The following is a 16,400-nucleotide window of genomic DNA, read 5'->3' as shown; positions in this document are numbered from 1 at the left end:
GCAGGCCTGCTCTCCCCTCTTCCTGGTCCCACAGGAGAAACTGATGGCAGTGAGAGGCATGGGCTGTCAGTAAAACATCTGATGAATGAAAGGGGACTAGGCTTACAGGCACCATGTGGGTCTATGGACACACAGCCCCAATTGGGAACGTGCCTGCATACATTCCCACACCCCAACACAAAACTTCATAAGACCCGGTTCACACTTGTGCAAAGCGGGAAGGCTGCGAATTCGCAGCCTGTTCCCGCATCGCAAACGCACATCTGGCAGTTTACACTGCCATATGCGATACGCAGGGGGTGTCAATTAAATGTTAACGACACCCCCAGTTAGATCGCATATCGCAGTGCGATCTGACAGTTCGCACAGGATCGGATCGCACAAGTGTGAACCATCATGTGCGTGTTTGGTGCGGATACAGTGCGAATTCAGCCATCCAAAGTGTATGGCTGAAGTTGCATCTGCACATCCGATCGCATTTAATTAGGAGCAGTGCGCTCCGAATTACATGCGATCGCCGCACTCGCACAAATGTGAACCGGCCCTAAGGGGCAGAATGAAGAAACGGGGGAGGGGGTGGGGGGAACATCACTCTGTGCAATATCGTTACACAAAGAAGATACGTGTGGCATCTTTTTATTTTGGCAAATAGAAAAAGAAAAGACACTATCCTTTAGTATCCCTTTAGCAATACATAATTGAAGAGAATATTTTTTAAACCAGAGTTTAGCATCACTTTAAAGTACTGTATGATTAATGGTAAAACTTTTTTTTTAGCTTTGGAAAGAGTGGAGATGGAACACCTGTCAGCTTTTTATTGCAGCCTGTGTCCTTGTTATAAGATCCACCCTCTTTATTTGTATTGTTTACAGTTATCGCAGAAAAAAAAAAAAAAAAAACTGACAGGGGTTGTAATCCTCCCCCACGCTATCCAAAATTAACAAGATAAATGCACATTTAGTTCTACTTAAAGTATTGGCTTTAGAACCACTTTAAGGGTTAAAAGAAAAAGAATAAGTCAACTCAACATTTCATACTCCTGATACGTGTCTGCTGTACCATGTACTTGTATGAAAAAATATTCTGTTCATTTTGTATTGCTTCCTTTGTGTCAAATGCCTGGTTTTCCTGTCTGTCCCTCTGCTTGAGGCATGAGAGCACAGCATGATCAGTTTTCTAGCTGTGCTGAGAACTCAGCCTCAAATGATCAGACTTGCCCTGACACCACCCTGCACAGCCATTCACTGGGAAGATCAGTGTACCACTGCTTCTCCTCCCTCAGCTCCTATGCAGCTGAGAACAGAGGGAATGTGATCACTTAAAAAGGGGAAAAAAGTTAATATTTTGCCTTTCAATCCCATTTTAAGCCAAATGGGCTGTTTTACAAAGTGATTGCTTACAATCACTTTAATGCTTTCCTTGCATTAAAGCAGAGTTCTCCCCCCCCCCCCCCCCCTTAAAATAATACTGTAGCTGCTGACTTTTAAATAGTAGAACTTACCTGTCCACGGAGCCAGCGATGTCGGCACCCGAAGCCGATTTTCTTATCGGCTCTCAGGCCGCTGCCACCATCCAGGGTAAGGGAACCCGGTAGTGAAGCCGAAAGGCTTCACTGCTGGTTCCCTACTGCGCATGCGCAAGGCTTGCTGCGCTTTTGTAATTGGCCCAGCGGCGGAAGAAAAAGGAGGGGGCAGAAGGGAGGAGCCGTGAAATCACCCGCTGTTTCACAGAGCCGCTCGAGGAAGTGTACGACTGTTACATTCAGCAAGAGAGGATGTGATGTGCCTGCTGTATTCTGTTAAGTAAGAGGCTTTCTTATGTCTTAATAAATGTGTTAGACATACTTCACTATGTGCGATCCCTTGCCTTTCTTTGAGTCACACCACTAAGAGAGCAAGCTTTTGGATTGTCTAATCGGTATCCCCTGGAGGTATTTGGAGCAACTGGGATCATCCCATCCATCCATTCTGCCAAAGGTGTTATCGTCAGTGTTCAGTTGCAAGTGGAATCTGTCCTGGTGTTTTTGACCCTTTGTGGTTAGTGCTTTGAGGTGAGAGGCCATTCTATCTGGTGGTGGATTTGTAGTTTCAAGACCAGAGCATTGGCTCTGAGTGCATCTTTATCCACACGGGGCCCTTCCTCCTTTGCATGGACTATATTTCCTATTCAATTGATTCATTATAGTTTTAGCGCTGCACTAATTTCCTATCATAGTAGAACTTACCTGTCCACGGAGCCCGCATGTCAGCACCCGAAGCAGATTTTCTTATCGGCTCTCAGGTGCCGCTGCCACCATCCAGGGTAAGGGAACCCGGCAGTAAAGGCATGCTGCGCTTTGTAATTGGCCCAGCGGCGGAGGAAAAAGGAGGGGGCCAAACTTTCGAGGGAAAGCGCCTCGGGGCTGTCTCCCGGGAAGTGGGAAAGGGTACCTGTCAAAAGAAGGTACCCGTTCCCTCCTCCCCCCTGATAGGTGCCAAATGGGGCACCGGGGGGGGTTAGCAGATCAGCGGAGTTCCACTTTTGAGTGTAACTCCGCTTTAAAGTGGAGCTTTATACAGAAAATGAACTCCTGCTAAAATCACTTCAGGCTGGCCCCTTTTGCAGGTATAGCCATGTAAAACATTAAAATAAGTATCTTTCCAGTTTAAAGTCCAGTAATACACTGTCTGTGCATACTCCATTGCCCTCTTTTTTTGGCACTGTGCCGAGTTTGTAGAGGCCGATCTGCTGACAGCCTTAAAGCGGAGCTCCACTAAAAAAGGGAAAGTTCCACTTATTTGCTTCCTGCTCTCTTCCGCTGCCACATTTGGCACATTTCAGGGAGGGGAGTGGGAGCAGATCAGTGTCAAAACCAGATACCCGCTACCACTTCCGGGTAAGATCGCCGCAATAGTTGTGCGGCGATCTATGCAATTCCCGGTATTAACTGTATTTGCAGCTGCTGACTTAATTTATTTCTTCCCCAGGCTGGAACTCCTCTTTAAAGCAGAATTAAACCCTCCTAACCTTTAGTGCCGGTTCTCACTGCAGCGGCACGACTTCGGGGGCGACCTGTGACGTTGCGTGAACAGCGACTTCGCCACAACTTGCACAGACTTCATAAAATGAATGTCTATGCAAGTCGCTCCAGGTCGCCCCAAAGTAGAACAGGACCCTTTTTCTAAGTCGGAGCGACTTGTGTCGCTCCTATTAGAACGGCTCCTGTACCAGTCAATAGACCGTGACAGTGCGTGACTTGTCAGGCTGACCAAGTCGCCTGACAAGTCGGACTAGCGTGAATGGACACTTACAGCCAAGGAAGCTGCTTCGGTTTGCTCTCCAACTGCCATGGTGCTGCACATGTGATCAGTTACGACACCAGCTATTTGATAATTTGACAGTTTTGGATGAAGACAAAAGCAAATGTGACAGTTAGCAATCCCAGCATTCCAGGAACGTAACTGCTTCTGAAAACAGTCAGCATCGTTGACATTATGGTGCAGAGATGTCAGTTTTTCTGCATGCATTCTGCAGGGGAACAAAAAAAAAAATGGTTCTCTATTGGCACTTTTCCACTGCAAGTACCGGCTCGGCTCTACTCGGCCCTGCTTGGCCCAGTTTGCTTTTCCACTGCTGGTACCGCATGGTACGGTGTTGGAACGGTTCGGTATGGTATGGTATAGGTTTGCTTTTCCACTAAAGTAGTACTAAGTTAAGTGGGTGGGATAACAACGGGGTGGGTGGGATTCTCTGACCAATCAGTGGCTAGTAGTGACTACATGCAAAGGATTGTGGGATATGGTACCAGTTTGGTACCTGTTGGAACCACAATCGAGTAGGTACTGTTTTTTCAGAGCCGTACCGTACCGTTCGGTTCCATGCAGTGGAAAAGCAAACCTATACCGTACCGAACCGTTCCGACCCTATACCATGCGGTACCAGCAGTGGAAAAGCACAAAAGCGTGCCGAACCGTTATGGTTCCATGCAGTGGAAAAGCGCCATATGTGCCCTGTTCACACCCCAATGTGCACATTTTTTCTGGACAGGAATCTGCAACGTGTGCAGTTTTCTGCATGGGAAAATAACTGACATGATATCAACATTGGTCAGAACAGGGTACATAACTGACGCACATGAAAATGGTTCTAAACTGATGTTAAACTGATATCCCTGTGAAATCCACATGGTTTTCCCTTCAGTTTTCATGCACGTATGGTGTGAACGAGTCCTGAAATCAATGGGTTTAGTTCAGCTTTATGATTTCCTGTTGCTCAGGGGCTCTGGGCTTCTGAAAAATGGCAGCCTCCAGCAAGAAGAAATAGGCATATTGCTGGAGGCAGTTCACAGCAAACACGAATTTTGGTAGCATAATTAATAATGTGTTCCTTGCAAATAAAAAAAAAAAAAATAAGAAAATCAATCAAGTTATGGGTAAAGTTCAGCTTTAAAGCGGAATTAAACCCTCCTAACCTTCACAGCCAAGGAACCTGCTTCAGTTTGACCGACAACTGCCCATGTGATCAGTTCGGACACCAGCCACTTGATGGTTTGACAGTTTCATTGAGGACACAAGCAAATGTGACAGGTAATCTCAGCATTCCAAGAATGAAACGTTTTTCAAAACCATTAAATGAATGGGATTACGTTCTGCTTTATTATTTACCGCTACTCAGGGCCTCTGGGCTTCAGAAAAATGGCAGCCTCCAGCAAGAGGAGGCAATTTACAGCATACACTCATTTTGGTAGCATAATTATTAATGTGGCATATATGTTTCTTGCTAGAGAACCTTATTTTCTTATCAATTTGTTTTAGGTAAAGTTCTGCAAGAAAGTAAAAAAAAAAAAAAAATCCTAGTGTTTGTATCACCCGCTCAACCCCTCCAATACCCGAGTCCTCTCTCTCTATCCAGCACTGTGCCCCTCTAGCATCTCTCTCAGCATTCACAGTACAGAGGCAGAAGCAGGAGCCATTGGTTCCAGAGGTTGCCAAACTCCTGTGACCTGGGGGGGGGGGGGAGGGGGCTGGGCCATGCTGTGTGTTTCTACTAGTGATCGACCGATGTTTTTTTTTATTGCCGATATCGATATTTTGGTCATCGCATAGCGGTATTGGCTGATATTTTCGTACATTAATTTTTTTTTTTTTTTTTTGACAGGTACTCTTGTGGAGGGATCTGGGGGGTCTAAAAGACCCCAAACCCCTCCTCTGCACTTAAAAGCCAAACTTGGCGTTTTGAATGCTGTCATTTTTTTTAATCTGACGCCAGTCCCCGGAAGGAATGTCATGACACTTCCAGGTTTTACATGGAGACCTAATCAGAGCCGAATGCGGCTTTGATGATCAGATCTTTTCAGCGGCTGTGCAGGCTGGTTGCCCGGGTCTCCCGGTGGGACAGGAAACCCGGGCAAGCCACGGAAGGCGGCGGGATGGGGGGCATAGGGGGACGTCCCCTCCCGCTCCTTGTAATGACAGCTGAGCGGCTTCTCAGCCGCATCGGTCGTCATTACAAGACAGCTGATCATCGGCTATGGACACCAGTACCTCTAGCTGCAGGCATCACTCCGGTACAAGCACTTTCCCAAAATAACGGCAACCCCTGGGCCGATTCCGATATATGGGGGAAAGTGCATATCGGCCTTGCCGATAATGGGTCGACCCCTACTTTCTACAGATGCACACAGCCCAGCTTGGGGGCAAGCCCGCACGTCTACCCCAATAGGAAGCACCTTGCTTTGGGGACAGACGTTATTAGTAACCTCAGGGGCCGATTCCGATATATGGGGGAAAGTGCATATTGGCCTTGCCGATAAATCGGTCGACCCCTACTTTCTACAGATGCACACAGCCCAGCTTGGGGGCAAGCCCGCACGTCTACCCTAATAGGAAGCACCTTGCTTTGGGGACAGACATTATTGGTATCCTCAGGGGCCGATTCCGATATATGGGGGGAAAGTGCATATCGGCCTTGCCGATAATGGGTCGACCCCTACTTTCTACAGATACACACAGCCCAGCTTGGGGGCAAGCCCGCACATCTACCCCAATAGGAAGCAGCTTGCTATGGGGGCAGACGCGGAAAAGGCGGATCGGGCCACTCTGCAAAACCATGGCGCAGAGCAGGTAAATAAAAGAGGTTATTTAAAGAAAACAAAAGCCTTAATTACTTCTCTAAGAATATAGTACAAAGTGACGACAACAACAACAATCAGCCTTCCAAAAGTGTATTTGTCTCCATGACAACATGCAGCCCTCCCAACATGTCAGCAGCCTATTTTGAGCTAGTATCCGGATAAGCAGCACCTGAGTAATGAAGGAGTGAGCCCCATAGAGCTGTCAGTGGCCATGTGGGGGTATAGATCTCTATCTATCCAGCTGTCAGTGACAGAGTCAGGACAGGCGGCCCTGTACACACACACACCATGGCAGACAAAGGTTATGTATGACATGTGTACAGAGGAGCCTTCCTCCATACACAGAGGCGGCCCAGGTCCCAGCACTGACACACAGGCCGCGCCACCAGCACACAGGAAAGGCCGAGGCTTCACTCCAGGCCTGCTCCTCCCCCCCTTGTGCTCCGCATGCAGACGACTCTCTCACTCACCTCCCGTAGATGCCATCCGTGATTCGGTTCCGTTTTAACGGGCGCCGGAGTTTACTGCAGTCCGCATTCCGCCGCTTCATTCTCCCGGTGTCCGCCTCTTCCCGCCGCCACCCGAGGCCTTCCCCGTCCACCGAGACAGCGCTCACACCCGCTCCAGGGATCACCAGGGGCGACCCGCCCGGAAAGCCACCGATACACACATCAAACCAACGGCCAAACGGCGAGTTTAGAGGATTTGAAACAAAGAAATAAAGATGGAGGCCCCTCCTCCTCCTCCCCTCAGCAACGGTGCAGCCAGGGGAGGACCGAACGCGCTTCCGCCCACATCGTGACCGACGGCCGGGGGGGCCAATCCGGAGCCGACCCGAGGTGTGTGACAAAGAGACCAGCCAACCAACTCCAAGGGCAAGCTGCCAATAATGACGCAGGGAGTTCTCCCTGAGCTTTGGTGGCCTTAGAAAGAAAAGCCGAAAGAATGGGAGGGGAAAGCCTGCGAGCGACACGGCTGGCGGCCAATAAAAATGCGGTGTCGGTGCAGGGGGCGGAGACGCTGGGTCGCAAGTGCGGTGCGCGGGAACCCAGGTAGTGAGAGGCGAGGGGGTGGGATGTGTCAAACCTTGGAACCAACCACAGACAGTTCTGGGGAAAAGGTGACAGCCTGTTGACCAATGAAGAGAGCGATAGGGAGGGACCGTCGCTTACCCTGGAGGCAGAGCACTGGGCGGGTTTGTTTTGGGTTCCACGTCCGCAAGATGAAGGGCTGGACCGAAGATCCCGCCCACTGCGAGACCTGGGCTGTGCTGGGGGTGTGATTGTCACAGAAGGGGGTGACAGCACACACTGCACGGGGGCATGTCACATGCAATGGAAAGTGAATGGTTAGCGCTCATTGGAGGCTGTGTATAATGGCAAAGAGATCGCTACTCGGAAACCATGCATTACACAGAAATAAGCCAGGCACTATCAGATGTAACCACATCAACTGGAGTGTCACAAGCTGTCTCTAATGTTTACTACGTATCTGCTTTTATTCCCATGTGTTGTAAACTATGTGTCATCTTTCTTCAAAGGCCATCTATGTCCCTAAATCCCTGTTATTCTGTCTACTTTCATCACTTGCCTCCCAAGCTAATTCTGACACTTCTCTCCTACTTGTAAAAAATCATCCTTTTTTTTTTTGGCTAGAAAATTACTCCGAAGCCCCAAACATAATAAATATTTTTTTAGCAGAGACCCTAGATCAGTGAAGGCGAACCTTGGCACTCCAGATGTTTTGGCACTACATTTCCCATGATGCTCCTTCACTCTGCAGTGTAGGTGAGCATCATGGGAAATGTAGTTCCAAAACATCTGTGTTGCCAAGATTCACCATCATTGCCCTAAGGAATAAAAATATTTACGCAGCAATTTTTCGAATGCAATTTTTTTAAAAACACTTTCTCTTACGTCCTCTGACAGTCGCCGCCCACTCATACAGCCTTCACCAATGGGTATTGACCTCTCTTGCTCCTGTGGATAAGAGGTCAATACCATTGGTGAAGACTGTATGAGTGGGCGGCGACTGTCAGAGGACTCAGAGAAAGGAATTTTACGGTAAGATTTTACAAAAATTCCGTTTTCATGAATGAAAATAAAACAAATCATTGTTTACCCCAATTTTTGGTATAATGTGAAAGTTGATGTAACGCTGAGTAAATAGATACCTAACACGCCACACCTTAAAATTGCGCACACTTGAGGAATGGCGCCAAACTTCGGTACTTAAAAAATAACATTTATATGGGTTTGCTTTTGCAAGCAGGGACGGGGGTGCTTTAGATTTTTTTTTTATTATTATTTATTTATTTTTTTTTTTACACTTTTCTTTCTTTTTAATTTTTTACTTTTTGATTACTTTTATTCCTATTACAAGGAATGTAAACGTCCCTTGTAATAGATATAGGGCATAACAGGTCCTCTTTATGGCAAGATCTGGGGTCTATAAGTCCCCAGATCTCTCCTCTATGCTGGAAAGCTTGAGATGAAAAAAAAAAAAAATTGATCTCAGGCTTTCCAATAAACAAAACGGCAGTGTTTTTCATCTACCGGCACCGGAAGTGACATCATGACGTCGCTTCCAGGCCACCGAGAGTCATAGAGATGACCAAGGACCATCTGTTACTCAGTAAGTTCAATGGTAAACTTCCACCGCCGGTAGGTTCATTCCCCGATTTGCCGATCGCATGGGCAAGACTGGAGGGTGGCGGGAGGGGGAAAAGTTCCCCCTCCGACTGCAAAAACAATCAAGCAGTGAAACAGCCACTATGATTGTTTTTTAGGGTGTAGGGAATCGCTGGCTGAAAACAAAGATATCTGGATGCAAGCATCATTCAGATATTACCACTTTAAGTCTCCAACGTCATATGACAGAGACCCGGGAGAAGTGGTTAGTTATTTGCAGAATAAAATACACTAAACATTTTAGAACAACCCAATTTTCTCCAGTTGTTTTGACACTTATGTGATTTAATAAAGTGAAAGTTTGTAAGCACTTTCAGCAGCTGATTTTATCACTGAACCCTGGTTCACACTGTTCTGATGTGGGAAAAACGCAAGATTTGCTGCATTTCTCTGCATTGCGGTGCTTGGCAATCGTGCAGCATCCATGCAATCTGCTGTAGGTGTTAGTGTTAGACTAATGACACCCTGAAACCAATCGCAAAACGCAGTGCGATTTCCAGAACCACATCGCATGGGTGTGAACACCCATGCAATGCGTTTCAGGTTTCAGGTTCAGGTGCAGGGGGAAAAAAAGGGTCCTGCACCCATTGGTGCAGATGGGATGCAATTTTGCGATACTAAATGTATTTATTAAATCGCACCGCACAGACATTGCATGTGATGTGCACAGGAATGCGGTGCAATTTCTGTCCGAATCACATGCAGTGTTTTCCACCCACTAGTGTGAACCTAGGCTGAATGTACAGCTTTTTTTATCTTTTATTCCTTGGCTATGTCCTAGTTTAATACCATGCTCACTGCCCCAAGTTTCCTGTTTCAGGGTGGCTCCTTTTTCTTGCAGCATCCTATGAAGCCACCCTTGCATGCAGGGACTAGATTTGTGTCTCCCTACGTTGTGTGCATCAATAGAAACACACAGCCTTATATCCTAGGATTGTAAGGTACTCCCCTGCCTGATAAAAAATAAAAAAACTTGTTAAAATTACAACTTTGCAAAATAATATCAAATTTTATTTTATTCATTCATTTTCCAAACAGTTCTGGCAAAATATTACAACTTGAAAAAACTCACAATGCTTCTTATATAATTACCTTGGAATGTCTACTTTACAAAATGGGTCATTTCAGAGCCACTTAGCCTTCTTTCCACATCAGAGGTATGGATTTTTGGCCGCAATTCTTCAGTGAAGACCACTTCTGACCAGGCAGTAGATGGGGTGTACCTGGGTCCCAGTGGTTCCTGAAGAGTCCAAAAAAGTAGACCGCACTCAGGAAAGTAAGATGAAAACAATCAAAACTCCTTTATTCTTCTTCGGTGTAGCAGACAGACAGTACAATGCACATAACAGACGTGCCGGGTTAACGCGTTTCACGAATTAAATCGCTTACTCATAACCATACACTGTATGGTTATGAGTAAGCGATTTAATTCGTGAAACGCGTTAACCCGGCACGTCTGTTATGTGCATTGTACTGTCTGTCTGCTACACCGAAGAAGAATAAAGGAGTTTTGATTGTTTTCATCTTACTTTCCTGAGTGCGGTCTACTTTTTTGGACTCTTCATAGCTTGGACGGCGGATCTGACCAGCACCACCCATTGAACTGACACCTGAGCGGCTCTCTCTTTGTTGCCAATTGTCCCAGTGGTTCCTGTCAGTTCTGTACTGATGGCACTGCTGAACATCTTCTGATGTAGAAGGGAAGTAAGAATAATGTGTCTTTAATCTTCTACATTAAAGGCCCGTACACACGTGCAGATTGTCGGCCGAAAAGATTCGTCCGCGGACCGATCGGCCGATTTTCGGCTTGTTAGTATGATGCTTCTGACAGCCGACAGCGCACTTTCGGCCGAACAGAATCTGTCGTGCAAGCATTAAAATTTTTGTATGCCGACACCAGAACGGCCGATTGTTCACCAGTCAGTACAGATTTCGGCCGACAGACAGCAGATTTGCAAGACTGGGCATGCTCAGAAAAGAAAAAAGACATGGAAAGTTAACCATCACATGACATCACTTCTGCAGTCGGCTGTTGTTGGCCGACAAAATTCGTGTGCAGTCTTTTGCACTTTTCAACAGACAAGACAGCCCTCGGATAAAAGACGGCCGATCGTTCGGTACGTGTGTACGGGGCTTAAGTTTCCTTGGCCAACCACTGCATCTACAGTCCTCAGCTTTGCCCAATCAATGGCGTCTTCAATGCCAAGAAATACAGGCAGATACTTATCCTTATTGCCATACCATCAGGGAGGTATGTGATTGGCTCCACATTTATTCTGTTGCAAGACAACGACCCCAAATTTACATACAATATCATTAAGTACTATCTTCAACATAAAGAACAGCAAGGAGTCCTGGAAGTGATGGTTTGGCTCCCACAGAGCCCTGATCTCAACACCATTGCATCTGTCTGGGATTACATGAATAGATAGAAGGATCTAAGGCAGCCTACATTTACTGAGGATCTGTAATTAGTTCTCCAAGATGTTTGGAACAACCTACCTGCCAAGTTCCTTCAAAAACTATGTGCAAGTATACCTAGAAGAATTGAAGCTGGTGTGAAGCCAAAGGGTAGCCACACCAAATACTGATTTGATTTAGTCCCCGTTCACACTAAGGCGACCTGTGAGGCGACCAGGTCGCCTCACAGGTCGCCGTAGGTCGCCTTCCATAGGGAAGCTGCGGACCCGTTCTAATAGGAGCGACACAAGTCGCTCCGACTTAGAAAAAGGGTCCGGAGCTTCTTTGGGGCGACCCAGAGGCGACCACCATAGACTTCAATGTTATGAAGTCCGTGGCGGCCGCTCCGAGGTCACGGCGCGCTGCTCGCACGGCGACCTCGGAGGTCGCCCCCCCCCCCCAAGTCGGATCGCGGCAATGTGAACGGGGCCTTAGAGCCCATTCACACTAGCAAGACTTGGGAGGCGACTTGTGTTGCCCCAGGTCGCTTGACATAACAAAAGCAATGTTAATCAATCAGTGCCGTCTTAATTGGCACTACTGAAGTCGCTCCGACTTCAGAAAAGGGTCCTGTACTACTTTGAGGCGACGTGTGATCCGACTGTCCCATATACTTCAATGGGAGTCGCCTCCTTATCTTAATTGAAGCGACTTGTTATCAGACTTTCCAGGAAGAAGAAAGAGATTAGCCAGGCATTCCCCACAGACAAAGTCGCCTGTCTCTTCAAAGTAGTGCACAAGTCTCTTCCAAGTCTCTAAACAAGTCTCTTCAAGTCACGGGGCGACTTTCTGGTCGTGGTAGTGTGAACCGGTGTAACGTGAGAATTACCTACGCCGTGAGAAAAACCTTCCCTCGTCACTTCCGGCCAGGAACAGCTGAGCAGCGCAGCAGTGCGCATGCTCACAGCCCCGGATACCTAATGAAAGAGCTGAGGACCTGACTAGTGCGCATGCGCACTAGTAGGAAATTATCACGGTGTCCGTGAAAAAAACCTACCCACGCCACGCTTACATTAAAACAAGTGTGCTGCAATATAAGTCATCTCCGCTCCTGTCCCTGTCACTCCCCTGATCTTGGCTAGTAAATATAAAAGCGGGTCTCGGCTCCGTGATTTATGTTCTCATACACCCGCTGCCGCTTTTATATTTACTAGCCGAGATGAGGGAAGTGACAGGGACAGGAGTGGAGATCACTCGTATTGCAGCACAGCTGAATGACATACAGTGCCGTGCAACCGGAAGTGACGAGGGTAGGTTTTTCTCACGGGGAGCTAATTCTCACGGAACACCGGCTCTTAGATTTTTCTTCTGTTTGTTCACTTTGCATTTTGTAAATTGATAAAAATAAACAATTAAAATATATATTTGTCAACACATTCTTAATTGACAGCATTTTTCTCACCTGTCTAAAACTTTTGCACAGTACTGTAGATCATAGTTTGTAGGCGTTCACACAGACTAAATAATATAGCAGAATACATTTTGACTTAGATTTACGAAGAAAGATTATTATTTTGCAAAGTTTTATAGCAAAAACTAAGGGAATTTTTTTTTTTTTAATCTTTATTTAGTAAAAGATAAAAAAAAAATCTTAAAAATTATATAATACTCATTTGGGTACAGTATTACTGAAAAATGGCCTGGGCAGGAAGGGGGTGTAACATTTTGGTCTTCAAGTGAACACATTTTATATATATGTCCCTAATCACTGCCACACCACTCAGTATCCCTGATAACCACCACTTCACTCACAGTATCCCTGATCACCACCACACCAGTTACAGTGTCCCTGATCACAACCACACCAGTCACAGTGTCCCTGATCCCTGTCACACCAGTCATTTTGTCCCTGATCACTGCCACATCAGTTACAGTGTCCCGGATCACCACCACACCAGTCCAAGTGTCACCAGACCAGTGTAGGTCAGCAGCAGTGTTCCTGATGGGTGCTACACTAGTCCCCAGTGTAGCTAGCAACAATCTACCTGATCATCACCATACCAGTGCAGTGTTGCCTCTGCTTGAAGCCTATACTGACCCTGGTCTGTTTATTCACCATGTTTCCGCCTGTTGTTTTGACTGATCCTTTGCCTGTTTGCTGACCATGTTTTTGACTTTGGCCTGAACTGACCCATCGGCACATCTGACTGACTATGATTCTGCAAGACACCAGTCCTAGTCATCACCTGCAGGCAACTGCACTCCTGGAACCACAGCAACTCTTTTGTTCTTCCTTTCTTTAGCTTGCTGTACTTCCTGGCCAGTGAACATGACATTCCTGGGGGCAACCATGTACGAGTAGGCTAGGCTTGCTTGGCTTTTAGGAATGGGTCTTCTATAGGTGATGCTTCACTTAGCTGTATTCCTTGACCACCTATTTAGAGGTGACCATTACAGTGCACCGGGGTGTAATTCCAACTATGCCCATGCTGTGTGTGAGAAGTGTCTTTTGTGTAAAAAAAAATATTTTCATTTTCTTTCTGCATTTTCCATAAACTTGCAGCAAAACAATAAAGTCTTCAAAAGACTTACCATGCCTCAAAAATACCTTGTGGTGTTCACTTTCTAAAATGTGGTCAATGGTTTATGGGTGTTTTCACTGTCTTGGTGCTCCAGGGCCTCCAAAATATGATAGGTAGTCAGGAAATTAAATGTGTAATTTATGCCCCTAGAACTCCTGAAGGTGCTGATTGGATTGTGGGCTATGTGGCTAGGCTGTGAAAAAGCCTCACACATGTAAAATTGCCATACACGGGAGGAGTAGCAGAATGCGTTTTGGTGTGTAATTCTAAGTATGCCTAAATTATGTGCTAGAAATATCTTATTAATTGACAACTTTGTGTAAAAATATGCGTTTTCATTTTCTTTCCTGTGTTTTCCAAAAACATTTGGCAAAAAAATTACATTTTCAAAAGACTCATGTCTTTCAGAATAATCTTTGGGGTGTTTGCTTTCCAAAATGGGGTCATTTTGTAGAAGTTTCAACTTTCCTGGTGCTCCAGGGCCCCCAAAAATGTGATAGGCAGTCAGGAAATGAGATGTGTAATTTATGCTCCTTAAAAGACTAAAGGTGCTCCTTGGATTTTGAGTCCCTCTATTCATCTAGGCTGTGAAAAACACATACATATGATCGTCCCAAATTCAGGAGACATATCAGAATGTGTTTTGGGGTGTAATTTATAAGTATGCCTATGCTGTGTGGGAGAAATAGTGGGAGTGGCCAAATTTCACTAACAATGGAAAAGCAATAAACACCAGGAGTGCGTTATGTGGTAAGTTCATGGATGCCCTAGGTACGGAATGCTGAGTTCAGGGATGCTCTATGTACAGAGTTGAGTTTCATGGGTACACTACAAAAAGAGTGCAGCATTTAGGGATGCACTATGTACAGAGTTCAGTTTCAGGGGTACATACAGAGTGCAGGGTTCAGCTCACTTCCACTTTTTCTTGACTCTGACCTGCACACTTCTCCCTCCATAGCCCTCATCCCCCCTCACCCCACCCACCCAAAAATAAAGCTTCCTTGCATCTCACCTACCCAACCCGGCTCTAGTACCTCCAGGCAGTGTTGACGGCTCTCTCACTTGTAGGGAGATCATTGGTTACACCAGGGCACAGATGGGTATCACAGTGCAGCTTACCACTTGATGCCCCATCCCACACTCCATCTGCATCTGCATCTCACTTGTCCCTGCCGTGAGTGCAGGGCAGTCAAGGATCTGTGAGAGCCATTGAGTGGAAAGCTGTCCTTGTAAACACAGAAGGCTTCTGTGTTTACAAATGACAGTGGTGAGCAAGGAGCAGAGGGCGAGACACAGGGGTAGTGAAACTGAGTTACGCCATGTTTTGGCTGAAAAAAAGCCCTGGATGCGAGGGCCACATGAGCTGGATTCAGCCCATGGGCCTTGTGTTTGACACATGAGGTCTAACCTGAAATGAAGGAACTTATTGCCTCTTTTAAGAAAGCTAACAGGATTTTAACTCTGTTATGTTGTTTACATTTTTGTCTGGGCATGGCAGAAAGTGCTACGCATTTATAAAAGCTCGGAATATGGCAGTGCAGTGCAAGGTGTGTGCTTCCATTAATACGTGATGTCAGCTGCTATTTGTGTATGTAAAGGGTTAACTGTAGAGTTAACATGTCCCAGCGACATTCACTTTCAGTGTACTGACATGTCAATTGTTGTCCATAAGTTTGAAATTACTGTAAGAATTAAAGTGTGGTAGTAAAGTCTGGAAAAAAAAAAAATCTTCATGCAATTTAAGGGCATAATGTGCTTGAATGCATCATATACAAGGACAATATGAAAGCATTATACCAAAAAAAGACGGTACTGCCCTGATATAAAGTGGGCTGAAAAGCCTTAGTGGATAAAATAATGACAGTAATGCCTACCAGCTGCCCCTTTAAGGTGTCACAACACCATTTAGTAAACAGGAAAAAAACAAAAAAGAAAGGCGCTTGGTATATAATGTATGATACCCAATATTCTCATAGTAGAGCTAGTCTATTGCTAATCATTGTATATTTTATTCCATTGGAGTGTTTCTCATCTATCCATTTATGTATAACAAAGTTTCTCTACATTATTGTGAAGTTAGTCATTTTATGTTAATGCTAGGTCCACCAGGCACACTGTTGTATTTCATCAAACTCTAGGAGGGGTGGAATACCTCCATATTGGGTGCCATACATTATATACCGAGCTCCTTTCTTTTTTTCTTTTTTTTCTATTATGAAAGCATTACCTTAAAACGAAACCCTCCAGCAGCGTGCTGTTACCACTGACAAGGCATCCATCTTCACTCTGTCTTCCCTCTGGGTTCGTTGGCTCCAGCCGTTTAAATAGCTAAGCCGCAATGACGTCACTCCCGCACATGTGCACAACAGTTATTGCTGAGGCACAGCACGCTTTACTCATTATGCCGTCCCTTCAGAGCGCAGTGCACATGTGTCCGTGACAACACTGGCTACAGAAATAGTGAATATTTCCTAAACAGTGCACGATTAGGAGATATTCCTTGTACCTATGGATAAGCTTTATTATAAGCTTATCTGTACAAGTCACTAAGCAGTGTTTAATACTGTTTTATGAGACCCAGTACAGTTTTAATAAGAGATAATAGGCCTAACCAAT

The 16,400-nt window shown here is 45.8% G+C and overlaps 1 protein-coding gene across 1 annotated transcript in view; it reads right to left on the bottom strand.

Annotated features, from left to right (window-relative positions):
* MACO1 (macoilin 1) overlaps window positions 1–6,910 on the bottom strand; it is a 126,078-nt gene extending 119,168 nt beyond the window's left edge. The window contains exon 1 of the mRNA XM_082244544.1: window positions 6,583–6,910. Coding sequence (XP_082100670.1) covers window positions 6,583–6,662 — 80 coding nt within the window. The 5' untranslated portion in view covers window positions 6,663–6,910. The remainder of the gene's footprint in view (window positions 1–6,582) is intronic.
* Between the last annotated feature and the right edge of the window lie 9,490 nt (window positions 6,911–16,400).

Source organism: Pelophylax lessonae, assembly GCF_965119305.1.
Source record: "Pelophylax lessonae genome assembly, chromosome: 2".
Taxonomy (NCBI): domain Eukaryota; kingdom Metazoa; phylum Chordata; class Amphibia; order Anura; family Ranidae; genus Pelophylax; species Pelophylax lessonae.
Note: the sequence above shows the minus strand (reverse complement) of the source record. Positions and strands in the feature narration are given on the sequence as shown.